Below are 26432 nucleotides of genomic sequence, written 5' to 3'. Positions count from 1 at the left end.
GAGAGAGACAGAGAGAGACAGAGAGACAGACTTAGTCGGTATTTGAGTTACAGCAGGGTGACTTCTTCAATTTGAAAAGCCTGGCTGTGCTATGGATTAGCTGAGAAGTTAGATGCTCCACTTAAAATACACACAGACACTGTCAGAAGGCCTCTGACCTTGTCAGGATAAGTGTCTGGGTAAAGGTTGGGCCTCTGTATTTGTTTTAGATAGAAATACCTTCTTCAGCTTAAATGGACATATTCAGTGAAAGTTGTGTGGATTCCCTACTCTCCACTATCTCAGGGAAACAGACAGTCTTCTGTAAAAGCAAAGTGGAGTGGAGTTGGAAGGCCTGCTTTGGTGAGCCGTGCGGGCTCTGATATTCGTTATTATTTGCTCTTAGGTTTGTCTGTGAGGGGACAGTGGAAGAGAAGATCTTACAGCTCCAAGAAAAAAAGAAAGATTTGGCAAAACAGGTCCTTTCTGGATCCGAAGGACCTGTCACCAAGCTCACACTGGCTGACCTCAAGATCCTCTTTGGCATCTAGCTTCGTCTGCTGGAGTGATGCTCTTTCCATGATCCTGGAGTCTTAGATTTCATCCTACTCGGAAGTGAGGCTTGTTCCTATGCTAGGAATTGAGGACGGGTTACCAGGTTAACAAACCAGTTAGTCAGTCGTGTTTATCACTCAGCTTGTGTAATGTGGGCCATAGAAACCAATTGGTTATTTCAGAATTAAGCCTGGCATGTTAGTGCATGCCTGTAATCCAGCAAGAAGATGGAGAGTTCCACTTTGGCCTGTTGTAGACTCTTTCTCAAAACAAACCACAAAGTGCTCTGGAAGGCAGCCGTGTAGTCCATACTTCCCAGCACCTGAAGGCTGAGTGGGGATTGTGAGTTAGAGGCCAGTTTATGCCATAGAGTACATTTCAGGCCAGCCTGGGCTACAGAATGAGACCGTGTCTTAGAAAAACAAAGTAAAACCAGTGAAGCTTTGGCGTTGGATGGACTGGGAAGCTAAGTCTGGAAGAACTGTACAAATGCTGGGTGTGATGCTCAGGGAGTCATTACAAGCACAGTGACACATGCTTAGAATGCTGGCACTTTGTAGGCAAAGGCAAGAGGATCTCAAGTCTAAGGTTAGCCTGGGTAACAGTGAGTTCTTTAGCAGCCTTAATTACATGGTAAGACCCTGTCTGTCAAACAGCCTCAAAGCCCTGTGCTGCCATGTTTGGGGCTGATGGCAGACCTGGTCTTATTACCTTGCCTATGTAGGCTCTGTCCTGTTTCCCTGCTGGCAGGCTGCTCCTTGTAAGCCTGTTTGTGAGCTGAAAAGAGGATAGAGCCTATAACCAACCATCCCTATGTGGCTGGCTGAATCCAGGCAGGTTTAGGGTCAAGATATTTCATATATCTTGAGTTGAGTATTAATCATGGTATCATCTAGCATCTGTCATTTAGCCTGTGCATCATGGTTTCATTTAGGGACATATCAACATCAGTATGACTGTGTCACTCAGTTTCATCACTGTATCATATAGTATTTGTCTTGTTTATGTCCATTTCAGTTGCCATTGGCATTTAATGCTGTTGTGTCACTTAGTTTCTGCCATTGTACCACATTGTGTTATCATTGGTATAGTCTTAATAAACGCCTTCGGCAGTGCACAGAGGTGATGCTGTGTGTTCACCAAACCCCACCTCCTTTTCCTCAGAGCACCAGAAAGCACCTGCTGTGGGTAGGGTCCACATTACTGAGTTCTAGCTGGTGGGCCACGGAGAGGAGTGACGTAAGGAAACAGAATGTCCTGGGCAGCTTTCCCAATGTTTCTTCTTGCTGTTTCTGTGAACCTGCTGGAGGTACAAACTGAAGAGATGTTGTGGCCTTAGGAAGGGTAAATACCACTAGATCAGGGATTCTCATCTTTCTTTAAAAAATGATTGAGAATTTCATATCATATCCTCCACCACTGCTTTTCCCTCCCAATTTAATGAACTCTTTTTAAACCCACTGTGTCTACACGATGCTGACTGTGTACACAGGGCCATGCACTGGAACACTGGCAGCCTGTCAGAGGTCGCATCCCTGAGGAAGTGACCATCTCTTACGATATGGCGTGGGAAGTCATAAGGCCCTCTCCATCCATGCTGGGACTTGGCTGACTTGACCTTATGTGGAAGTCATGTGTTCGTTCATCTGTGCCTTTCATGTCCGGACAACACTGTGCAGTGGTCTCCCACTGTCTCCAGAAGGATCATGGAGAGAAGGCAGAAAGAACAGGGATAGTGAACCTAATTTGGACCATCAACCATTTTATCAGAGTTGGTCGTGGGTATATGTCCTCCACCCATGGCACCTACACTGTGGTGGAGAAATCCTTTAAGTCGTGTGGACTTGGGGTGTCAGGATGCTGCCTGGTAAACTAAACCAGCTACAGCAGCTTCCAGGACTCTGCTAACTTGTGCAAGAAGTACAAAGCACTTTCCTGGGAAGCACTACTCCCTTTCAGTTGGCGACAGGCACGGGCCCTGTGTTCACCAGTCAGTATGCCTGAGACGCTGTGGTCTGTATCAGGAAAGGCTCCTTGCACAAGTGGGACCCCAAGGCTGACGAAGGTAAAGATCAGGTGCGCAGGTGGGAAGACTCAACTCTAGGACTCTAATTCTAGTCCTACCTAAAATTCACGTATTGGTCTCCTCAGTTGTAAGGTAGACCTTGTTTTCAGAACTTAACAGCTACAGTAAGACCTCTGATAAAATGAAAGGAAGGCAGTAGGCTACCCTTTTGAAGTTATAAGATCAAAGGAGCGATAGAGAGGCTTGAGAAGGAATGGCTCTTAGCAAGCATGTCCAAGTCTGGCTTGGCCATTAGCTGGCTGCCATAGGTTAGTCACAGGTCCCGAGGGCATCACAGCCTTTCATCTGTATGGTGTACTAATTAATATATACTACATACTATGTTGAGACCTTAATAACAAATGTACATGGCTTAACTTACTTTACCTGGCAGGTCAGTGGTATCCATCTGTGAATGTCCACTCCAAGCACTGTTTGACAGAGTCCTAACTTTTAAATTTAAGTCTTTATTTGGAGACTAGAGAATCTAACCTACTTTCAAGGCCCATTGAGAAATGCCTGCAAGGTAGACCCCTCCTGATACCTGAAAAGACTTCCCTTCATTTCTCCTCTTCTGAGGGCGAGCTAGCAAAGCTGCTTTATTGTAGCTGAGGTGGACAAGTGTTCCTACCAAACTGAGGTGCTAGTGATGCCTGTTGGGATGGACTTTACCAAATGTGTTCTTAAATCTCGGTCCCAAGACAAAATGCAGGAATCAGTACTGTGTGTGGCCTTCCGGTATGCATCGCGGGTTTGGGTCCACTCATCTTGTTCTGTGAACCTGGGGGTTGAATCACGGAAGTTGGCATGCTACCAAGCACTCCATTACTGGGCTGCTTCCCCAGCCCCCATTATTTATTTATTTACTTATTTACTTACTTACTTATTTTGTTTGGCATTGACAGTTAGGTCCCAGGCTTCATGCATACTAGGCAGGCACTCTCCCACTGAGCTATATACCCCAGTCTTTATGTTCATTTTAGTTTATGAGTCAAATTATTATCGTTTCATATATTTAGAGATAGGATCCCTTTAGCCCAGGCTGATCTTGAACTTGTAGTAACCCTACAGCCTCAACCATCTGAGTGCTAGGTTTAAAGGCATTTGCCACCCTGCATGGCTCACTAATCAATTTCTTTGTAAATGGTGAGTTTGTGCTCCAAATCAATGGGCCAGACCTCACAATGTAGTGACCCTATTGTGCTGTGCTGAGTCCTGCTGATGTCACCGAGCCCTCACAGGAACCTCCACTGCAGGGTTCTTTTCACAGTCAGTCGCCTGTCTACTTCATTTGAGGTAGCCATGAAGAATCTAGGGTAATGAACCATTCTAAATCCTTACATGCCATGTAGTTACTAGTGACAGCGCTGGAGGCGGCATACAGAGCATGGGTACAGCTGGCAGGGCCACACGAATAGTTGTCACCAAGGCACACATTCTCAAACACAAGGTTTACAAGGGCTTTCCTTCATGGAGACTTACCCGACTCTTCTCATGAATGTGGATGGAATAAAAGCGTCCAACAGCCCACAACCAGGGGGTGTTCTAGGCCCTTTCAAACCCCATCCAGGCCTCCTTGACATGCCACTGGGAACAGCAGTAGGTAGAAAGATGCCTTCAGGGGATGTGACCCCTTTCTTCATTAATCATGTGGCTTAGGGGTTTTTTGATGGTGTTTTATTTTAATCCAGGGTCTTGCTATACACCCCGCAGCCTGGGCTGCCTCTATTTCCTGAGTGCGGGGATTATAGGCACACTCCACCATGAGTTTCCTCCAGTGCTTCATTGTGGCCCCTTGTCCACAGTGATGTTTCCTCGAAGGTATCTCTTGCTCATGACATCAGTGACATGGTTCTCTGCAGGACTCCCAGGGGAAGTCAGATGTCTTACACCAAGAGGATAATTTTGGGACCACCAGTACCATGCGCCCTGTTCTCTGGAGGCTTGTTTAGTTCTTGAGTTGAGTTTATGGAATGGGATGCTATTACTGCTCTCGTACAGCTTGTCTTAGTGAGGTTTCTCGTTTTCCGATAAAACATGGACAAAACCAACGCGGAGAGAAAGGGTTTCTTGCGGTTTACAGCTCCCAGGTCCCACTCTATCATTGTGGGAGGGCAGGGCAAGAACTGGATCAGAGGCCATGGAGGGCTGCAGCTTTCCTGGCTTGATCTCCATGGCTGTTGAGCCTGCTTTCTTATACAACCCAGGACCTGGACCAGCCCAGGTGGCACTGCCCACATAAATCATTAATCAAGAAAATGCCCCACGGGCCAATCTGATGGAGGCATTTTCCCGGATGACCCCAGTTCCTGTCAAGTTGACCATCTAACCAGCACACAGCATCAAGCCCCCAAAAAATATAGGAAAAAAAAATGTATACGCAAGTACAAAGAGAAATACTAGAAACTTGGAATTCTTGGTCATATAATCTATATTAGAATGTTTTCGTCAATAAACATGAGATCAGGGCTAATTAGGCACGCTGTCCTACAGGATGGAGATAAGTATAGACAGCCTGTACTAGGGAGGGAAGGGAACAGCCATGGGCTGTGCTCACCATCTTCAGTGCTTTCTACACAGCTTCCATAGCTAAGTCTGGGTGTGGGTGGATGTCTAAGAAAGGAGAGGTGAGGAGTATTTGTGCTGCCCAGTACCTGTACAGTCATTGAAATATAAATCAAGCACCTACTGTGTGCAAGGCTCTGCAGGGTACTTCAATTTTAAGGGGAAGCAAAGTCAAGCCTACCTTCCCAAGGCTTAGCGGCGAGCATAAGACTCGCTGTTCTGTGACTTGCTGGCGAGAGCTGTGGTCGAGGACCTGCGTAATTGAAGGTTCATCACAGAAATTGACCTGTGAGAGCTTTGGGCAAGTGATGAAGGAATGCCTTATCAATATGTAGGGACTGACACAACCCGGTGGCATGCCACTTCCTCTGTTCTGCTTCTAGCTGCTTTATCTTTATCCAGCCACACCTGACACAGGTGAGCATCCTCAGGTGTCAGCCATGCCTGACACAGGTGTGCATCCTCTGGAGTAAGGGTGAGCAATGATTGCAGAGAGGGAGCAGGAGGGGTGGGCTGGCCAAGACAGCCAAGGTGTTTATATCCCACAGGACCAAGACTCGAATTTGTCACCTTTTTTCTCAGCTGTAATACCAGCCACATCACTTACATCATGAAACTGTATCTTCAGCATGCACATGAGGACACATTTGTATCTTCCCTAAAAACTCCACTTCTCTTCTCCTTGCCGTAGAGTTTGGGGCTTCTCAGATCATTTCGACCTTTCCATAGATTTTTTTTCAGCTGCCAGAGCATCTGGACTAAATTGGTCTAAGACCCCATTATTGTTCAAACTAAGGAAGAGCCCAGGCACCCCTACCACTGCCCATGGGGACTTTAAACATTAACAGAGTTGTTACCAGCCAAGGTATGTGCTTCCGATCTTGAGTTCTTCCTCCCTGTTTAATGGTATTAGCTAGACCCTGGATGCCCCACCAGAGCCTGGATGCCTCACTGAGATCAAAGTTTTCCTCTAGAGATGCAGCTTCATCTACAAAAGCTGTCCAGTTGTCACAAGCTCTCCAAGGGAGACTCACGAGCTGTGCTTGGCTCTGCTGTACTGACTCAAGACCCCTGGGGAAAGATGATGTAATTCCAGAGACTTCATGGCACAAGACTCCCTAGATGTCTGAGGTAATTGGAAAATTCAAGGCCGGTCCCTTGGGTGCTTACAATTTATCCAACAAGTCTGATAGACGGTTAAGACATTTTCCCAAGTGGTCTTTGGTTAAATGGGAAATACTTGGGTTTAGGAAAATGGAAGTCATGAAAACATACTAAGCAAAGCCAAACAAAATTCTACCAACTTTAATTTTTATTCATTCAACATACTATTTGTTGTGAGCCAAAGTCTGACCTGCATGGGGATAATACAGTTACTGAATGTCAGCTCCCTGCCCTCACGGAGCTCAGAGTCCGGTACAGCAGATGTAAGACAAAACATCACCCGGCAGCTGGTGATGAAGCCGGGGCAGGGGATGCATCCTCCTGGGTGTGATTCTTCTGTTTGACTCAGGATGGTTAGGAACCTCATTCAGGACGGTAGCTGACACTAGAGCAGAAACTTGAAGTCAAGGCGTATGCATCCTGAGAAGGACTGTCAGATAGAAGGCCCGTTACTATAAAGGCTCCAAGAAGAGGCTGCTGAGCCTGAGCAGCGGCCGGCAGGGCCACTGTGCCTAGACAGAAGGCGGAGCTGGGTAGGAAGAGAAGACCATGGATCAGACCACGCTGGCACATGGTAATGTGAAGCAGGTGAGCTGCCTCTGTTCTGAGATGAGTGAGTGGTCACTGGAGGCACTGAGCAGAATGACCTGATGTGGAAGCAGGCTGGCGAGAAGATAGGCAGAGCTTTCTGGTGGGAAGTCTCGGCTTGTCAGACCAGGATAGTAGCAGTGGATGCAGAGAGCAGGAGTCAGTGAAAGTAAGGCTGACAGGAGTTACCAGTGGTTTGGATATGGTGTGACACTCAAGGAGTTTCCAGGCTGCCCCACCTAAGGACAGACTTACTCTCTTTTAAAGTGTGGAGAGGACTCCAGGAGAAGCTGTTTGGTGATGACAGGCAGGAGCAAGTGAGAACTGGACACTGGGAGCCATTTAAATTTGAATGAGGGGCTTACATAAGAGGAGATGTGATGATGTATGCCACTGGACCTCATAATCATCTAGAGAGTGACCTGCAGGGGACTTGGGAGTCACCGTGTCTAAGTGGTATTTAAGTCAGAAGGAGGTCATGGGAGGAAACAGGCGAGAAATGGAAGGACTGCTCTTTGACTCTACTGAGCATACCGACAACAGCACAGTGCAAGGCCGAGCTAAGGAGCCTGGGAGGGAACCATTGAGCAGAATGCAGGATGGACGCCTCATCAGACATGAAGATGGCACTGCAGGGAGGCAGAGCATGCTCCATTTGCTGCAGAAAGCTATCCTGCAGTTGAATAAACTGACCTGTGGCCCTACTCAATGCTGCTATGCTAGAACCCATATCCCCAAGATTCTGTAAGACACGCCCCTGGGAGGTGGGGTGGGGCAGACCCACCCTGGCTGAGAACCAGTGATCTCAAAGCAGCCATGGCAAGCTCAGGAGGCACCCGACCTGGCTCGGGGTGGGGCTGGGAGTGTGGGGGTGGACAGACAGAGTGAGGAGCAAACAACAACCAGCGGGGGGCGAGGGGGGCGGGCAGTGTTGTCTTCTGGGAACATCAGATTTTGCTTCCAGAAAGGGGCTCAGGGGGACTGTTCGCAGAAAAGGAAGAAAGTGTCTTAATGTCTTAATTATCTTAATGTATCTTATCTTAAAGGCTAAGAAAAGGAAGTGTAACCTGACAGCGGGGTCGTCTAAGTGTTTCGCTTCCTTTCCTTCACCCAATCGCCCCTCCAATGAGCCACCACTCCCTATGAGATCCTATAATGCAAACTTCAGTAATTCAGTTTCATATGTTGTGAGTTTACTGCTGTGTCAGAAACCAAGAATCCCAGAAAACACAAAATCTCTACTGGGAAGACCTTGGCTGGGCTGAGGGAGTGCTAAGTCTTCCTCCCAGAATCCTGTAGCCGCTAGGGGGTGCCCTGCAGAGTCAGTGCTTTCAGCTGTTGCAGGGTAGAGAGGGCAGCGCAAACCCTCCATTAAGTGAGAGCTGTGTGGATGGAGGACTCACTGTCATCTGATGTAGAGAACTGCAGCAGATGGCTGAGCGCTCGCCACACCATTCCTCCTTACTGTCTACTTGTGTGCCTACACATGAGCATCACTCAGGCGCTCATCTAGACGACAAAACCGTGATAATCATCATAAACCGTGTACTAGGAAACCACTGAAAGTATACAACAAACAAATGATGGGTCAGAGGGTTTCATCCTCCAGGAGAAGCCCTTAAACTCTAGCTCAGGGGTAAACCGGAGAGGCTGTAACACAGTGGAAAGGAAGGCATAAAGTCCTCCCTGCTCCAGGAGCTCATGGTCCCATGGCACAGACACCTCGATGCCTGTATAAAACAGGAGAGCTTTCCGTGGAGTAGATCAGCAGCCTGCCTTGAGGAGCGGTATAGGGGAGGCCTGCACTCCGCCATGGTACACGTGAGATGCTCACACAGAAAGCACTTGAAGTCTGATGTTAGAGAAAGCACTTTGTCTTTAATTCTGTCAGTCTCTTTGGAACTACTCAAGCTCTGGATTCTCTGCATATCTGAAGTTATGCTAGCTTCAGGGTTACCTGGCCCGACTTGTCCCCAGGAAGCATCAGAGCGCCACGGTCCTAAGCAGACTCCTCGGGGCGCCCTGCCCACTTGTGAACGAGCACTCGGACTTCTCAATGAACTTCCCACAGCAAGACCAGTGTGGACGGCCCGGGTGGCCTTTGTGTCCGTGGCCACAGCCAAGGTATCCACCTGCATAATACAAAGGGGGGAACAACAGAAAGTAGAGTCCAGCTATACAAAGCTAATCCTGGCAACATTCAGACCTAAGCAGTCAAGATCTCCCCAAAGGAACTACTGAGTTCAGTCCACTGTTATCAGAACTATCCAGTAGCCATGGCCAGGCCTGGCTCTCAGAACTGTCCAAAATGCAACCAGGAGATGAACTAGTTTGCCCTTTAACTGTTAAATATGGTTTGGATCTTAACTATATGCAGTGAGTGACACGAAAATAAAAGGGTAGATTAATGGAAAAGGAGACGTGCTAAATTGGTTACATGGAGGGGTACAAAAGCTTATTTTGTGGGCCACCATTAGAATAAAAACATGATGAAGAGATTTTTTTATTTAGTGTGTGAGTGTTTGGCCTGCATGTATGTCTATGAACCATGTGTGTGGCTGGTATCAGAAAGAAGGCATCAAATCTCTTTAGCTGGAGTAATAGACAGTTGCGAGCCCCCTGAGTGGTGGGAAGTGAACTTGCGTCTTCTGGAACAGCAGCCACTGCTCACATGATTGGACCTCCCCCGGCCCCCTGATACAACAACAACAACAACAACAACAACAGTGAAGGATCTCTTGCCCAGAGGTCTAAAGAGTCAGACGTTGCTCAGTTATCTACCCCCTGATCCTCCCCATTTGAATTTCCTCATGATTTTGGGGTGAATCTATATTTCACAGTGCTCAGACTGCTAGAACAGGTACAGACTGAATCTACGGATCTCAGATTCTTGTCAAAAGGCCCATGGACTGGTAAACTGTATCAAGAAAGAACTCAGAATGTTGAAGCCTGTCATTTCAATTCAGAACATGAGACTTGCTGTATAGACTATCTGTCCTGCCTCTACACAAGAGGCTAGAATTCTTTTTTTTTTTTTAATATTCCTTTTTTTTTGATATTTTCTTTAGTTACATTTCAAATGTTATCCCCTTTCCTAGTTACCCCCTCCCTGGGAAACCCCCTATCCCATCCCCTCTTCCCTTCTTCTATGAGGGTGTTTCCCCTACCCACCCACCCACTCCTGCCTCCCCACCCTGGCAGTTCCCTACATTGAGGCATGGAGCCTTCACAGGACCAAGGGCCTCTCCTCCCATTGATGCCTGACAAGGCCATCCTCTGCTACATATGCAGCTGGAGCCATGGGTCCCTCCCTCCATGTGTACTCTTTGGTTGGTGGTTTAGTCCCTGGGAGCTCTGGAGGGTGTGTGTGTCTGTTGATTGATATTGTTCTTCCTATGGGGTTGCAAACCCCTTCAAGAGGCTAGAATTCTTTAAGAAAAGCCTCAGTCCAAACACCCTGACCTAGTAGCTGTGAGGCAGCAAAGGGACGTACCCTTGCTTGCTGCTGCTTGGGCCTGCAGGCTTGAGGACATGACATCATAAGACTGTTGTTTCCGACCCAGATGCTAGCTTCGGTTGACTTGAGGCTGCCGACCTTGCTTACCTGGCATGGTGCCTCCGCAGGCACAGCGGGCAGCTTTCTGGCCTCCGCTGGAGCAGAAGGTGCAGCAATGAAACACACCCGGATGTGGCCGATGCTTCCTCCTCACCGTCACGTTGAATGGTGAGCCCTGAGGGGTTCAGGCCAAGAGCAAAGAAGCAGATGTCAACGGGGCGGGGCATGCTGCGCCATCAGTGCAGGGTAAGCAGGCTCTAAGTCACAAGGGCGGACAAGGATTCAGGACAGGAATATATCTGGGTATGGACTTCTGTTGGATGGGGGCAAATACCAGTGCAGTTAACCTGGACCTGGATGTGTGCAGCCCTCCTGCTATGTGCCAGAGTCACATTCCACCAGGTTAGTGACTATGCATGGGGCCACTGAGCTTCTGGGCACTGGAGACAGTTCCAGAGGTCAGCCCCATTTTCAGTGACATGTGAACTGGCTCTCTTCATGGATTCTGCCTCCCTCCAGGCTTACATGGAGTGGGAGTGGAACCCACGTTAGTCACTGACTCAGGCATCTCTGTGCCTGACTACAGCCTTTGGGAGCCTCAGTCTCAATTCTTGAGGCGCTCAGGGGTAGTCACTAGGCTGCCACAACCACCAGAAGGTGCTTTCTACAGCTTCTCAGCCACACGTGTCTCCACACACAGCTAGCACCTTTCCCTCTACCCCTGAATGCATATCCATTCACCAGCCTCTTAGTGACAGACCATGAAAATACACAGAAGAGAGAAAGCCTTAATATGTGTGGCTAATGAGTCTCAAGTTAGTAACTATCCACTTTTTCTTCATGGGTAACTTCTGTATTCTAATTTCTCTCCTATGTTAAACACAACTGTTTATTAAGTATTGTCATGTTCCTGTCCTTATGTAAGAACCACATCGTCTGAGAAAAGCCAAGGTGGAAGCCTGGTATCTGAGGAGACTTCCCAGGGCTTAAGGCTCCCTCCTTTGAAAGGAAGACCCAGAAACTGAGCCTTAGAATGATGAGCCAATACAAACCTTGCTTGCTTTCAAGTCCATAGCTCAGGTATTTTATCACAGTAACAGAGGGCTGGCAAGCACACTGTTTTCTAAAAAAATAACCCGGATGGAACCATGACTGGCACATGCTGTAATCCCTGCACTTAGGAGGTCAGAGTAAGAGGATCAAGAGTTCAAGGCCAGCTTGGCTATGGAGTGAACTGTAGGCCAGCCCACAGATTATGACAATACTCTGTCCCCTGCCTCATACAACAAAACGAAACAAAACCACCCAAAGATAAAGTAACAGGTTCAGATCCCGTGGTTGGTGGTTACAGAGCTACTGTCAGCTCTGCCTGAGTAGGCTTTGAAGAAGATGTAAGTGACGTATACAAGGCCATCCAACCTATTCCTGACACGCTGTGATTAGAAATCCATATCCTACGGGCTGATAATGATGAGGCAGATAAATGACTGCTCGCACGAGAGGAGGAGCGTAACCCAGACAACTGTGGCCCACGGTGTGGAAAGGCTGGAAACTGTTAAATGTGTGAGCTTGTCTGTAAACGGACTCCCCTGTGGTCAAGACAGCTTCCCCAGACTGAGAATCTCAACCAGCTAACCAGGAGCATAAAATATAATGTAAATGCCAGTGGGTGAAACAGACAGCGTTCTTAGGGCCATGAGCACCCTCTAGTAATAACACTGGTTGCAGAATCCTGGGCTGTGCCCACGAGGGAGAGGAGAGCACAGCTGATTTAGGCTCTTAAGCAGCTGGTCCGGTCCGATGAGACCCGAGAGCCCTGAGCTGCCAGCGAGCTCGGGGCCTGCCTCACCTGCACGTGCTGCTCTCTGATGCAGACCCACACGGTGTAGATGCCAGGCTCCTTGGGGGTGTAGGAAACGCGGTACGACCCATCCTTGTTGTCCTGGACCACTGTTCTGATCGGACTGAAGACAGAAAGGGTTCAGAAGGCCAGTCCCTCTCACCAGCCTGTTCCAGCTGCCCCATTCGAGGCTGGGGCTCCCCGGCATTACACTCATTACACCTAATGTGAATCATGAACGCCCCTTAGACTGAAGGGTAACTGTCAGTAACTACTTTAGTCCAACATCCTGAGAACCGGGAAAACGAGCCTGTGCTCTTCTCTGCTGGTCTCGGTTACACTCCCGGCTCTGGAGTCCCTTCTTATTCCAATTGCAGAGGGATATATATGTGTATGTGTATGTGTATAAAATCCTGGAACAATGTATTAGGAAAACAGGCTAAGTTTAAGAAAGGATATAATTCTGTAACTCATTAAAAACAACAACAAAACCATCCATTCCAGAGTTTGGATAAGGACAGTCTGGGGGGTAGGGGAGACTATACTGAGAGAGGACTGAAGCTAGCCATAAAACCTACACAAGGAAACACATTTGGTTAGTGTGGAATAATTTTCTCCTGGCATTATGGAACCTCACGATGAAAGAGTCCAGCTATGTCTCCCGTAACGCAAAGGCCCTAGTGTCCTCACTGCCTACTACACAGGATACATTGAACACACACCTGTCCTTCTTATCTTTGGGGACAACTTCCACATGGACATTATCTCCTCCCCTGCCCATGCTCTGTCCCGAAGCATCCTTGCAGAACAAGGTAAAAGAGGCTGTCTGTTTCTCTCGAGCTCTGTGGAGATCTGCAAAAGACACACAGTTAAGTACTCACCTCCCAGGAGAGGCCATCTCCCCCAGTCAGACCAAAGAAAGCTGTGGTTTCTGGTTATAAGGACCACCCTGTTCCCTTCCTGTTCTCCTTCCCATGCTGTATAGGTACCCACCTTCCCCCTCCCCCTCCCCGAGGCCTGGGCTAAGTGGCTCAGCAACAGCTGCTCTGGGATCACATAGAACTCTGCATGTTAACTCCAGCCCCAAGGCAACTGCAAAAACCAAAGACAGCCTTTAGGCTTGTATGAGACTGGACCCTCAAAGCTATCTTCTATAAGCCCTGGGTCCTCCTAGAATAGGTAAAAGATACTGAAGTCCAGCTTGCAACTTCCCTGTTGTGAGAGTCTCTGCCACTCAGAAGCTAACACCAGGGTGCTATAGCCTGTAGGCCAGCATGAAGACAAAGCTGGGTTTCTCAGGCCGTTTGTGAACTACCAGGTGTTGTACAGAGGTACACTGGGGGATGAGGGTGGGGGGAGGGTGTTAGGAAACCCTTGAAACGCTGTGCCCAACTTAGTGGCTACTTCTGGGAAAGAAGAGTCTCAGCGTGATCTGTGACTCCCAAAGAGTTAGCAATTCCTCCCAAAAGTGAAGGCGAATCAAATTCAAATTTCCTCATCAGGATTGATCTGTGAAATACGTCCAGATAATATGCTTCCCAAAGGAACAGAACACTGGTCTAAAGAAACCATTTCTAGATGAACCTGGTGAGGCACATCTTTAAACCCAGCAGAGGCAAGTGCATTTCTGTAAGTTTGAGGCCAATCTGTTGCACATAGTTCCAGGTCAGCCGGAGCTATACAGTGAGACCCTGTCTTAAAAACAAAAGCAAAGGACACAAACCCAAACAAACCCCATCAACCTACCAAATCCTTTCAACTACCAATGGCATAGAGTTTGTGTGAACCAAAATGGTAAGGAAGAAAGGAAGGTGTGACTGTCTTCCCACTCCTCTGTAACCCACCACACAGCAGCCAAGCACCAGGAGCTGCGCTGTGTGTCTCTGAGCAGGCAGATTCTGCCTTGCTCTAGTCAGTGCTGTTATCTCCTGTGGGCACAGCCAGGTTCTAACTCCCCAAAGCAAAGCCTGATCCGGAAGGTTCTTGGGAGCTTGTATTTTCTGAAGTACAAACGGTTCAAACCTACCCCCAGTATTAATAACTGCAGCCTGCCCAGACCATGAGAAAGAAAGGGGCAAAGCAGGGAGCCACTGCCTTTTAAGCCAGTATACCTTGCTGAACAAGCCTCATTTAGTTTATCTTTTGGACACATGGTCTCATATAGCCCAGCCTGCCATCAAACTTGCTATGCATCCGAAGAGGTCCTCCAACTTCTGACCCACCTGTGAGTACTAGGATTAAAAGCATATGTGGCCAGGCTCAGTTTTATGTGGTGCCAGCAACCAGACCCAAGGTCTGTGCAAGCTAGGCAAGCATTCTGCCAATGGCACTATACCCCCAGGACAGCACGACACAACTCTTTAAATGTCAGGTCCCTGGGCACTGCTCTCTCAATACCATTGAGAAATGCTTCCCTACCTTCTCCCTGAAGGACACACTGAGCTGGATCAACTTCCTGCGTGTTAATGGCCCCATACACTTCATAGCCTTGGCACTGGCCTGCCTTCTCCTGGGGGGAGAAGCAGATCTTATGGTTCACTCCTGGGCGGGCACTGTATTCAACTTTATTCAGCTTCCTGAGCCGCTCTACAACCACTCCCTTGGTGATGAGAATCTCTAAGTCTGAGCCGCTGGTCAGCAGATGCTCGGTGAACTCCACTCCAGTCCGCATATCTGCCAGCAGCTGTTCCAGCTGCGCTTTCTGCAGCTGTAAAGCGGTTTCCCTCTGGACCCGTATGTCATCCAGCTGCTGCAGTAGCTTGTCCCGGTGTTCCTCGATGGCTTTGATGTAGCCCTCAGAGAATGTCCGGACGTCAGCTGCCACTGCCTCCACTCGATCTTGGAGGGCGTTGTTCACACTTTTGATCTGTGCCAGGGCATCTTCCAGGGCTTCCACATGGGGCTGGGTGTCTCGAAGCAGCTCCCGCACAGAATCTCCATGCTTGTGGATGACATTGCTGGTGAAGTCATAGGGGTGCTCTCGGTGCTCGCCGACTACACAGTCCCGACACACCGGCCGGTCACAGAGTTCACAGAACAGCCTCAGCTCCTCTGCAGGGTGAGAAGGACATAGGATGGGCTTTCCAACCTGGCTGTAGCCTTTCAGGTCTTTCAGGTCCACCATGGTGTGATACGTCGTCTTCTTCTGTCGCCTGGAAAGAAGCAGTTGGGAACAGGAAGTGAGGGAACAACTCTAGAGGGGGACAGTTTGGCAAAGAGGTTCTAGGGGTTAGATTTGAGTCACACTCCTCAGAATGTATTAAAAAAAAAAAACTACAGGATCCTTTTTGCTTCATTATTTCTCTACACGGTGAAGCACATGCCTATCTGAGTGCTGTTATTTAGGACACAATACATAAATACTTGAATTTGGCATGGGATACATCTTCAAAGGTGCAGTGCCGAGACTATATTCTGTGAGACTTTCACTCGAGTTAATCTGGTAAGTCTAGACAAGAGTTACAGCCCACTTCCTAAAGCAGGGTGGAAGGCTAACACCAAGTGGTAAACCAAGCCAGATGGATCTATATAGCAACGAAAGCAGCCAGCTGGCTCCTGCAAACTCTCATGTTTAATTAACATTTTTGTAAAGCAATTCCTTTGGCCAGTGACTACATCGCATCCACTGGCAGGGCAGAATTCCCCTTAAGAGTCATCCGCATTAGTAGAAAGCGAAATCAATAGGTACTAAAATCAGAGTTCTCTTGGATCCCTCCTTCCTATAGATAAGGGACTCAGGGAAATCTCTAGGGAAAGGCAGGAACTGCTCACAGAGTTCCCTGGCAACATCCCATCAACCTGAAGTGTGTATGCCTGTTCCGATACGAGTGTGGATGCAGAGAAACCGGTCAGCTGTTGAGCTGGCAACAAGACAGTCATAGGGATAATCACACAAGTTAAAAATAGAGAGCTAAGACAACTGTTCTGTTGGTAAGGCCAGAAAACAAGGGGAGGCCAGAACTCAGAGAGAGAGAGAGAGAGAGAGAGAGAGAGAGAGAGAGAGAGAGAGAAGCCAGTTCTAGATTGACCCAAAACCTTGTTTAGTTTTGTATTCTGGTGAACTAGAGTGGGATGGAAGAGAAAATGGGACAAAGACTAGCATCTAACAAGCTATTCCATGACTGTGATAAAAGGCAAAACACCCCAATTACCAGCCTGCTGTCCAGGTCAGAGGTCTGAGTTAAGGCACAGTCAATGTAGTGACACCTACACTGAGGTGACCTGTTTAGTAAAAAGAGCAAAGAAGAAGGAACTAGGTCTGAACTGAGGATTCGGTTCAGTTACATGATTACCAGCTGTGGGACTTGGGCGAAACACAAACCACTGCTGGGCTTCCATCTCCTCATTTACTAAAGAGGGGTGAAGTAGCACCCACCTTTCGGTAAGAGTTACAATGATCAGATGAGATCAAGCGCAGGGTGTATGCTAGCACGGTAATCCTCTCTCCAGCACACGGTCCGTTTTCAATAGATTAAACAATTGGTGATAGAAGAAAACTCAGGGTGCTCTATAAACCGAAACCTGCCCTGCTTTTGTTACTACAGCTATCAGGTCAGCGGTGCTAACTTCCGTTCTAGAGCTTGCAATCTGTTTGCACAGTGTATTGTTCTTTGCATTTCTGCACAAGCCTTCTTTTGACCTGCTCACCAAAGGGATCTGTGTCTTGCTATCTTTGCACTCTACTCTTAAACCACAATAAATGGGGTACTCCCTCTTTACCTATGAGCCTGGCAGCAGAAGTGGCAGAGATTGGCTTTGCAGGTCTGACACCTCTTCTCTACTTCTCTGTCGCTGCACAGGTCACACACCAGGCCCTGGCCTTCCCCACGCAGGTTCTCCAGCAGCACATCATTCATGGCCAGGTGGTCTACCGTTAAAGCCTTCACTCCACCCAAGGGCAGGTCCACTTGAGCATCACATACCGGACAGAGGATGCCGATCTGTGGCTGCAGGCTACATAACTCGGGGTCCTGGAATACAGACCCCTCAGAGCTTGTATCTGAGTCACCCCCACGGGTGTCCACTACTGAGAATGGATCCAGCTTTTCCAGACACGTGGTGCACACCGTGTGCAAGCAAGGCAAGAGCCTGGGGACTTTGAAAAGCCTCAGACATGTAGGACAGTGAGTCTTGCCTGAGCTTCCAGATGCGTTCGCATCTTGGAGTTTATGCACGAAACCCAGAAGCGGCTTCCTGTTTTCTGACATCTTCCCCACGTATGTACCCAGTATCACAAAAGGCCCTGCGCAGTCCTCTAATGCAGGTTAGATTCACCCAAAGACAGAGTTCCAAGAACTTGAACACAGACCATGAGGACTCTCGTGTTGCCAAGTAAAAGGACAACCAGAAAGAGAACGCCTCTGAGGAACCATCCACAGATCTACTCCGGATTTGCGGTTTGGCCCTTCCTTTCCACTGCATCCCACACCAGACACGGCCACACCCTCCTGGATCACCCAGCTCGTCCTCCTTGCAAGCGCTTCTAGAGCTAGTCCCCAGCTAATTCTATCACCACCACCCTGACCTCAGCATTTCTTGTCCTCCAAGGTCACCCTCCCACCCGCCCCCACCACGCCACAAGCGCGCCCTCCCCTCCGGGCGATGAGGTAGTGGGTCCTCGGGCTCTCCCAGAGTGAGGGGCCAGGTTCAGCCGCCTCTCTGGTTTGCCTAGAAGGCCCTAGAGCCGTCGCCCCGCCTCACACCAATCCCAGACCAGGATTCTCCGAAGAATCCAATCACCGTCCGAAAGGGGCGGGCCTCGCAGTTCGGAGCCATGTCGTCCTCCAGAGTGACATCACTATCATCCAATAAGCTCAGCAAGGTCCACATCCTCGCCGGCCACTCGCGCGGCGAAAGGAGATGGGAGCAAGGGAGGGCCTCGTGCAAGATCGGGAGGAGGAGTCTGGGAGTGAGCGGCGTAATGTGGTTGGCGTCACGAATGTGAGCTCCTGACGCCGGAGAGACCTTTGGATCCTTGAAAAGGCTGCGCTGAGTGCCGCTGGACGGGCTCCACCCCAAACTCAGATAGGGTTCTCCCATTGGTGCGTGGTACTGTCAGTCGGCCGAGGTGTAGCTCGAAGCATTCTGGAAGTTGTAGGCAGGCTCTCGGTTGCAGAGGCCATAGCGAATCCAGCGGTCATCGGGTCAGTTTCTTTTCTGGGTTTTCCAAGTATTTTTCTGCCCTGGAATCTCTTACGTACAGCGTGCTCGGTACCAGAACCCTCTCAGCTGGCTAGCTTCTGGCATTTTCCAGGGCAAGGGTACCTCCGTGTCTGGTTCCAGAACTAAACTTAACTGAAAAGTTTAGAACTGCTGCTCCGCGGAGCTCCACTGAGTTTCCCGGGTGGAAGCTGCTTGAATCATTCAAGACCAAGACCGGAAAGACACTTCTCACCAGAATTCTACAGTAACAGAAATTGTCAGGGTTGCGGGGGGCTGGCCTACAGAGCAAGTTTGGCATTTGTTTTTACAATCAAGGGGAGCTCCTGGCTGGTCACAATGGGGCAGTGGAGGATGTCACTGCGACAAGTCCCTTGTAGGTCCGACTAGTTAAAAAGTTGAGCACACCTGGTCCCTGAGCATAATTATTTCTTTGACGCCTTGAAGAATTTGCCAAGAGTCTCAGATTCATTCATTTGGAGATTGCTTCCTACACATGGGGTCTAAGGCACTGATTGCTGAATTCAAAAATTGTAACAGCATGGCTCCGTAGTTGCTATCTGTTCCCATTCTTCAGATGCTTAAGCCTCTGTCTATCGCACTGTTTTCCTTAATAGTCTTCCATATATGATTTCAACCCATGCATCACTGTTTCAGGGACCTCTTTATTAGAGATTTCATACTATAGGCACAGCTGCCGAAGCCTATGCTTTTACGAAGTATGGGCCCTGGGTGGAAAGGGCCCCAAACTATGAAAAGATGAAATTAAATGGAAAAAAAAAAGAATTATCTGACTATTCGTAAAATATGTTAAAGTAGAGATGTAGCTCACTGATCCAGTATTTGCTTAGTATGTTGAGACTCTGGGTTCTGTCTGTGGTACACATGTGTGAACACAGACACCAAACACTCACACACACACACACACACACACACACAATGGTCTGATTTGGTCTTTATTGTGAGGGTCTTGAGAGCTGATTCTAATTTTAGCATAAGTAAAACATTATCTGCTAATGGCTCAAAAGCCATTTTTATATAACAATCATGTGACTTTCCAATGTAAGGTGTTGCAAAGGTCTTAAAAATGAAAGTGGTCCTTACCCAGACTTCTCCAGCCTTTCGTCTTCTGCGATGCCCTGACCGAGTCCCCTTGCTTCACTGCAGTATGCTGAAGCAAATTACAAAAGCGGTGTGGACTTGGCTTTGCTATATAGTGTTGCTCTGAACCTGCCGTCCTCTGTGCTTAGCCATGCTTTGTCTTATCTCTTATTCATGCCATATATTATATTTCCCATAGGGTGTATTCTGACTTCTCCGTTGGAGGAGTGCTGTATAATTTATATGCATTATCTCATTTAATCTTCCAACAGCTTATAATAGAGCCGCCTGGGAGGGGTCGAGTGGTCAACCCAAGCTAGCATCTGGGATGGGAACAACAGTCTTAAGATGTCATGCCTAAGATTCTGCCCAGTCCCCTCTGTCCTTCCCTTTCTCAGCTTCGTGCACATCAAATCCCTATCTGCCTTCCATGGAGGGAGAATATGGGGCTATCTGGAGAACATCTTCCCGTTCTACTTAAATGGCTATGCATCTTCTTTCCTTCCTCGCGCCATTGATTGCTGGTTTTCTCCCAACCTCTTCTGCCTCTCCTTATTTTGCTAACACTTTTCAGTGAGTCCTTTACACATTCTTTCTCCCGAGGACTATGATGAAGTCCTGAAGGAAAACTCGCCCTCCCTTGATCCAGTTCCCTTCAACTTAATTAGCGCTGGTGGCTCTCACCACTGCGGTTCTTAAACTTTGTGCTAGTCTCATCACCAATGTTTTGTTCTTTCTCTTTGGTGTGTAGAGGATGAGTGACAACATCGCTGGACTTTTCTCAGTATTCAGCCATGTTAGTGTTTGCCCTTGCTGTGTCGCAGGGTGGTTTCGTGGCTCTTTTGTTGGCCCCCACTGTATTTCCTCTTAAAGAGCTGAGTCCCCGATCTATATTTCCAGTTCTGACTGACCCCTCCCCAGAGCTTTTGTCATAAATGTCTGTAATAGCTCTGCTCCAGAATGTTGCCTGACTCGAGGCTTCTCTCTTCATTCCATTCTGTGCTCTTAGTCTTCCGGTTTCATTCTCCCAAGGGGAAGCTCACTCTCTCTCCCAACCTGAGATCTTATCATCTTCTTGGCTTCCTTTCTTGTTTTCCACATCCAGGCAGGCATCAGTTTCTTTCCATCTGCATTGCCAACACCTTACTGCATAGAAATTTTAAGATGGTACAAGACCTTATCACTCTCTCAAGTACCACAATAGTCTCTGGATTATGGTTGACTTCCTTTTGTGAAATAACTAATTTGATCTTCCAGGTTAGTTGTAAAACCACATTAAGCCTTCATTCTAAAACGCTTCCCTTACAGACACATAAACCCAGACTTTTAGATAATCCCTGAAGTTTGACAAGCACCTCTCTTGCTCTTTGTCAATTTGTCCTGCCTTTATTTTTAAAACTTCTCCTTCTTGCTGTAGCAGGTGACCTTTCTGTTACCTCCCCAGGATCTTCCTGTTGTTTCTAAGCTCCAGCTTGTATTCTAATGGCTTCCTTGTGAATTTGGAGATTTAGCACAGAAATATGATTTGATACTGAGCACCCCTCAAAAAAAAACACTCAAGGAAATCAGTCTTCTGCCTATGTTATTTATGTTGCAATATTTGTCTACCTTATAGTATTGTTTTATTATGTTTGTATACATATTTATATAGACATGTGTAGATTGTGTATATTGTGTGTAGATATGGCATACAAATGTATGTTTTCTGTCTCTGTTAAAGTAAACCAGCTGGGCGTGGTGGTGCACGCCTGTAATCCCAGCACTCGGGAGACAGAGGCAGGCAGATTTCTGAGTTCAAGGCCAGCCTGGTCTACAAAGTGAATTCCAGGACAGCCAGGGCTACACAGAGAAACCCTGTCTCGAAAAACCAAAAAAGAAGAAGAAGAAGAAGAAGAAGAAGAAGAAGAAGAAGAAGAAGAAGAAGAAGAAGAAGANGAAGAAGAAGAAGAAGAAGAAGAAGAAGAAGAAGCAGAGAAAGTAAACCATTGGCAACCAACCCAGTGCCTGCATAGTAGGCATTTGATAAAGACCTGTTAATAGGGAGGCAGAAACTGGTTATCTCAAATAATGAGAAAACTTAACAGGACCATGTTCAACCACGAATTTTGTGGATACATGATATGGGTTGAGACCATATGGCTAAGATGTATTAACAGTATTCCTTTGTCAGAGCTGATTTCTTGCTCCATGATTACGCACCGCTTCTCCTGGCCGAATTCCACTGTGCTTTCTGCTTCTTGACTTGCCCAGATGTGAGCAAGCTGCCTCCTACCCCTGCCAGTGCTGAGAGCCACTAGGCTGCCATACCTAACCCACTGTGATGGACTGGGTCTCAAACTGTGAGATCTGTGAGCAAAAGCCTCCTCCCCTGCGCTTGCCACCGTGCCGGTGCCAGATCCTCTAGAACTGGAGTCACAGACACTTGTGAGCTGCCATGTAGGTGCTGGGAATTGAACTTGGGTCCCCTAGAAGAGCAGCCATTGCTTTTTAACCACTGAGCCATCTCTCCAGCCCCCTGTGTTGGCTTTTATTAGTGTTTTATCAAAGCAACAGAAAGCCAAACTAGAACACTATGCATCTCAATTTTCTTCCTCTTTCTTTTACTGTGTAGCCCTGGCTGGCCTGCAACTTGGTATGTAGGCTGACCTTGACCTCACAGGAATCTGCCTGCCTCACTGCTGGGATTAAAGGTGTGCACAACCAACTACCAACTGCATCTCCCCTCATGCTGCCTTCTGCATGCATTACAATGCCCCTTCACTTTAAAAAAAATGTTGTTTTTAAAATTATGTGGGTATGTGCACATGAGTACAGATGCCCTACGAGGGCAGGGGCATCAGATCCTATAGAGCTGGAGTTACAAGTGCCTGTAAGCCACCCAGTAGATGCTGGGAACTGAACTCAGATCCTCTGGACAATGCTGTTAATGAAGCCTCTAACCACGTGGGCTCCTGTCTCACTGCTGCATTGCTAACATGGGCCACAGGGTCTGAAACACACCGTATCCTATAACAAATAAGTGGTCGAGACGTGTGGTTCATATCTAGAAAATCATAATATCAGTGCAAATCATCAGGGAAATGCATTGCTATTTCAGATAGCTTTTGTTTCTGAGGTTAGCACGCCCGATTCCTAACATGCGACTCTTTAGTGCCATCTAGTGGGAGTAGCTTGTATGAAAATAGAAGCACCAATAAGTTTGTTTAGCTCTTTATAATAAAAAAAAATTAAAATTGACCCGAGACAGGGAAGGAAGGGGTTGAACAGGCTCCAGGACTCAGCAAGTTCTAGATAGTTTGGCTTATTTAAAAATTCACTGCTGAGCCAGGTATGGCACTTGCCAATAATCCCAGCCCTTGGGAAGTGGAGGCAGGAATACCAGGTTCAAGGTCATTAAAGAAAGGAAGGAAAGAGGGAAGCAACGAAGGCAGGAATAGATTATGAGGTGATGTAATTATGAGACAACAAGTATTAAATAGTCCCCCGATACTGACTCTTGGTGATAAATGGGCAGCTTCCAACCTTGAGAAGGTGACAGTTAGACAGAATGATGTCAGTTTTCAAGCCCTCCATAGAGGTGAAGGCTGGACTCAAACTACACAAGGCATCGGCCCCACTGTAACTTACCCACCTGCTCTTGTAGAAAAAGTCTTTCATGGTCTTATTTTTGACGTTTCGCCCTTTGGACTTGACTTCTGTTGACTGGCAAGTGTCTGTCATGGTCCCCACATAGACTCCGGTTGACGCAGTCAGAAAGTGTCAGTCTCGCACTATGGACGCTTCATTTACACTAGCTCATGCCCTTCTGTGAACTCCCTTTATGTGGTCATCACACCGGAGCTCACTATTCATCTTTCTCGAGAATAAATATTTTTTAAAAGGCATCTGGAAGATCATATATTTTCTTTTAACAACATGGATAAATGTGTTTTAATTATATTAGTTGCACATATCTTCCACATTAAAAATATATAATTGACTAAAATGAATAGTATAAGGAAAATAACAAATGCATTTAGAAGTCAGATTTCATATTACGTGTGGTGTCAATGCTTGTCATTAAAATTGAAGCCGCAGTTCTGGAGTGCTCAAACTGATGTAGTAAAGAATTGGTCACAAAGCATACTTTGTGCTCCCAGTAAACACTGCTTTTTAATCTAACGCACTGTTTTCCCTGGCAGGATTCCTTTAGTACTTGACTTTAGTAAACTCAACACCTTCTGAGGTTAATTTTGAAAATGTTGGGTTTTTTTTTTGTTTTGTTTTTTGTTTTTTGTTTTTAGAGACAGGGTTTCTCTGTGTATCCTTGGCTGTCCTGGAACTCACTTTGTAGACCAGGCTGGCCTCGGACTCAGAAATCCGTCTGCCTCTGCCTCCCAAGTGCTGGGATTAAAGGGGTGCGCCACCATGCCCGGCGAAAATGTTGTTTTAAATTGGACCTTTGGTGTGGTCCACTTTTGCCCTGGTTAGTTTCATGGCTTGCTCCTTGTCAGGACGGCATGTCAATATGGGCAAAGACTAATGGAGAGACCTCCCAGACTCATAGGTTGGCAGAATTGATAGTGTTAAGATGGCTGCCTTACCAAAAGCAATATAGTCAATGTAACACTCATAAAAACTCCAATGACATTCTTCACATAAAGAAAACATCTAATCCTAAAAACTTCTGTGGAAGTACAAGAGATCCAAGTAGCTAAGGCAGTCCTGATTAAAAGGTACAATTCCGGAGGATGTACAAGTCTGCTACAGCCAAGTACCGAAAGCAGCATGGTACCACTGCAGACCCATACAGCATAAATATAAGCCCATGTGGCTGCACCCGTCTGGCTCTTGACAAAGGTTCCAAAACATTCACTGGAAAAAAAGGGCAGCGTTCTGCAACAGTGATATTAAGTTAGAGATCAACACTAGGTCCTTATCTCTCACCCTGTTCAGAAACCAACTCAAATTGACGTAGGGCCTTGATGTAAGACCTGGAACTTTGGAACGTCTTCCAGTTCTAGGCGTAAAGCAGTGGCTTTCTGCATCGGGCTCCAGGAGTCCTGGAAGTAAGAGTAAGAACTGATAAAGATGCATTGGATTAAAAGGCTTCTCTACAGCAGAAGGACAATGGAGTAAAGAGACAGCCCACAGAATAAGAGGAAAATCCTCGCCGAGTATTAACCTAATGGGAGTAACGGCTACCATACATACAGACCTGAAAAGGAGGACAAGAGACCAATTCGTTCAATCAATAAATGAGCAGTGGAAATGAACACACTTTTAAGTGAAGATATACACGTGAACATGCACCTGTGTACAAGCTACATGCAAACACACGAACAATAGTCAACACCCTTAGCTATCAGGGAAATGCAGACCAACTACATCCGAGGTTCTCTCTCACCTCAATCAGAATGTCTAATCATCAAAAAGACAAACAAGCCAGGCAGTAGTGGTGCACACTATTAATCCCAGAACTCCAGAGAGGCAGGCAGATCTCTGTGAGTTCGAGGCCAACCTGGTCTACAGAGAGAGTTCCTGGACAGCAAGATCTACACAGAGAAACTCTGTTTTGAACAAACAAGCAAAACAAATCAATAACAAACCAAAAAGAAAGAAAGAAAGAAAGAAAGAAAGAAAGAAAGAAAGAAAGAAAGAAAGAAAGAAAGAAAGAAAAGAAAAAATAACTTGTTCATTGCTAGTGGAAATGTTCACTGTGGAAATCAGTATGGAGGCTCCTTGAGATATTTAATACAAAAGTTTCATATAATCCAACCATACTACTTCTGGGAATATATCTCGAAAATAAAGAAGACAAACAAATAAAAACAAATATTGTATGCTTTCCCTTGTATGTAGAAGATAAAAAAAAAAACAGATGAAAGCACTAGAGATGTGAGAAAGAAATGAGGGAAGAGTGGGAGGCAGGATAAAGAGTGACTAGAAGAGATGACGAGGATCAAATTATGTATGCATGGAGGTGTCCTACTGGAAACTTACGCTCTGCAATCAATATAATCACTTGGGCTGGAGAGACAGTCTGATGGTGAAGAGCCCTTGCTGCTCTTCCAGAGAGCGTGGATTTGGTTCCCAGCACCCACATGGCAGCTCACAGCCATCTGTAGAAAACAGTTCCAGGAGACCTGGCATTCTCTTGCTTCCAAGAGCACCAGGCACACACATAATGAGCATACATATATGTAGGCAAAACATCAATATAAATAAAAATAAAATTTAAAAATATATTAATCTGTGCTAAACATACATCTGTTTCTTACTCTCCAGACAGTACAGTACAGCAACCACTTAGCAGCTGCATGGTATATGTGATATTATTATATTATATATTATTATATTATATTATAAATAATTTAGAAACAACTCAAACTACACAGGAGAATGAAATGCAAACACTGTACACTCTAGACAAGGGATTTTGGTTGTGTGTAGCTCTTGGTATTTACAGAGCACCTTGGAAACAATTCTTCACCAAGGGATGAATGAGTGAGTGTGTGTGTGTGTGTGTGTGTGTGCACATGTGCACATGCAAGTGTGCATGTGTGTATGTGTATGTATGTGTATGTATTATGTATGTGTATTATGTGTATGTGTATATATATATGCCTGTGTGCATATGTGAAAGGGTGGATGTACATGACTGTATGTGTGTATGCATATGTATAATATACATTTTTATTGAGAAAATGTGTTTGCTAAACAAGCCAACAACTTAGAAGAATATATATAACTCATTATGTAGGCTCAAGTCTGAAATCTGACAAACTAGTTAACATTTTTTGTTAAAAATATTCATATATTGATTGTTAAAATATTCATGTATTAGCCAGGCTGTGGTGGTGCACACCTTTAATACCAGC

The 26432-nt window shown here is 46.7% G+C and overlaps 2 protein-coding genes across 5 annotated transcripts in view; one reads left to right on the top strand and one right to left on the bottom strand.

Annotated features, from left to right (window-relative positions):
* Ttf2 (transcription termination factor 2) overlaps window positions 1-1651 on the top strand; it is a 31808-nt gene extending 30157 nt beyond the window's left edge. Inside the window, exon 23 of one of the 2 annotated variants that reach the window (XM_021158771.2) lies at window positions 386-1651. In XM_021158771.2, coding sequence (XP_021014430.1) covers window positions 386-530 — 145 coding nt within the window. In that variant the 3' untranslated portion in view covers window positions 531-1651. The remainder of the gene's footprint in view (window positions 1-385) is intronic. The other variant, XM_029475500.1, reaches the window with a different exon arrangement.
* A 4810-nt stretch (window positions 1652-6461) lies between these two features.
* Window positions 6462-17946, bottom strand: Trim45 (tripartite motif containing 45). 3 transcript variants are annotated; one of them, XM_029474836.1, is made up of 7 exons: window positions 17032-17846; window positions 14731-15464; window positions 13035-13164; window positions 12322-12436; window positions 10521-10647; window positions 8874-9048; window positions 6512-6758 (listed from the first exon to the last, which is right to left on the bottom strand). In XM_029474836.1, the coding sequence occupies exons 1-6, from the start codon at window positions 17517-17519 to the stop codon at window positions 8900-8902; spliced, it is 1743 nt and encodes a 580-aa protein (XP_029330696.1). In that variant the 5' UTR covers window positions 17520-17846; the 3' UTR covers window positions 6512-6758; window positions 8874-8899. The 3 variants fall into 3 exon arrangements, with proteins under 3 accessions (XP_021013947.1, XP_029330696.1, XP_029330697.1); XM_029474837.1 differs by having other exon boundaries at window positions 6512-6713; XM_021158288.1 differs by having other exon boundaries at window positions 6462-9048; window positions 17032-17946.
* Between the last annotated feature and the right edge of the window lie 8486 nt (window positions 17947-26432).

Source organism: Mus caroli, chromosome 3, assembly GCF_900094665.2.
Source record: "Mus caroli chromosome 3, CAROLI_EIJ_v1.1, whole genome shotgun sequence".
NCBI classification, from domain to species: domain Eukaryota; kingdom Metazoa; phylum Chordata; class Mammalia; order Rodentia; family Muridae; genus Mus; species Mus caroli.
This window is presented reverse-complemented; position numbering and strand designations above follow the sequence as displayed.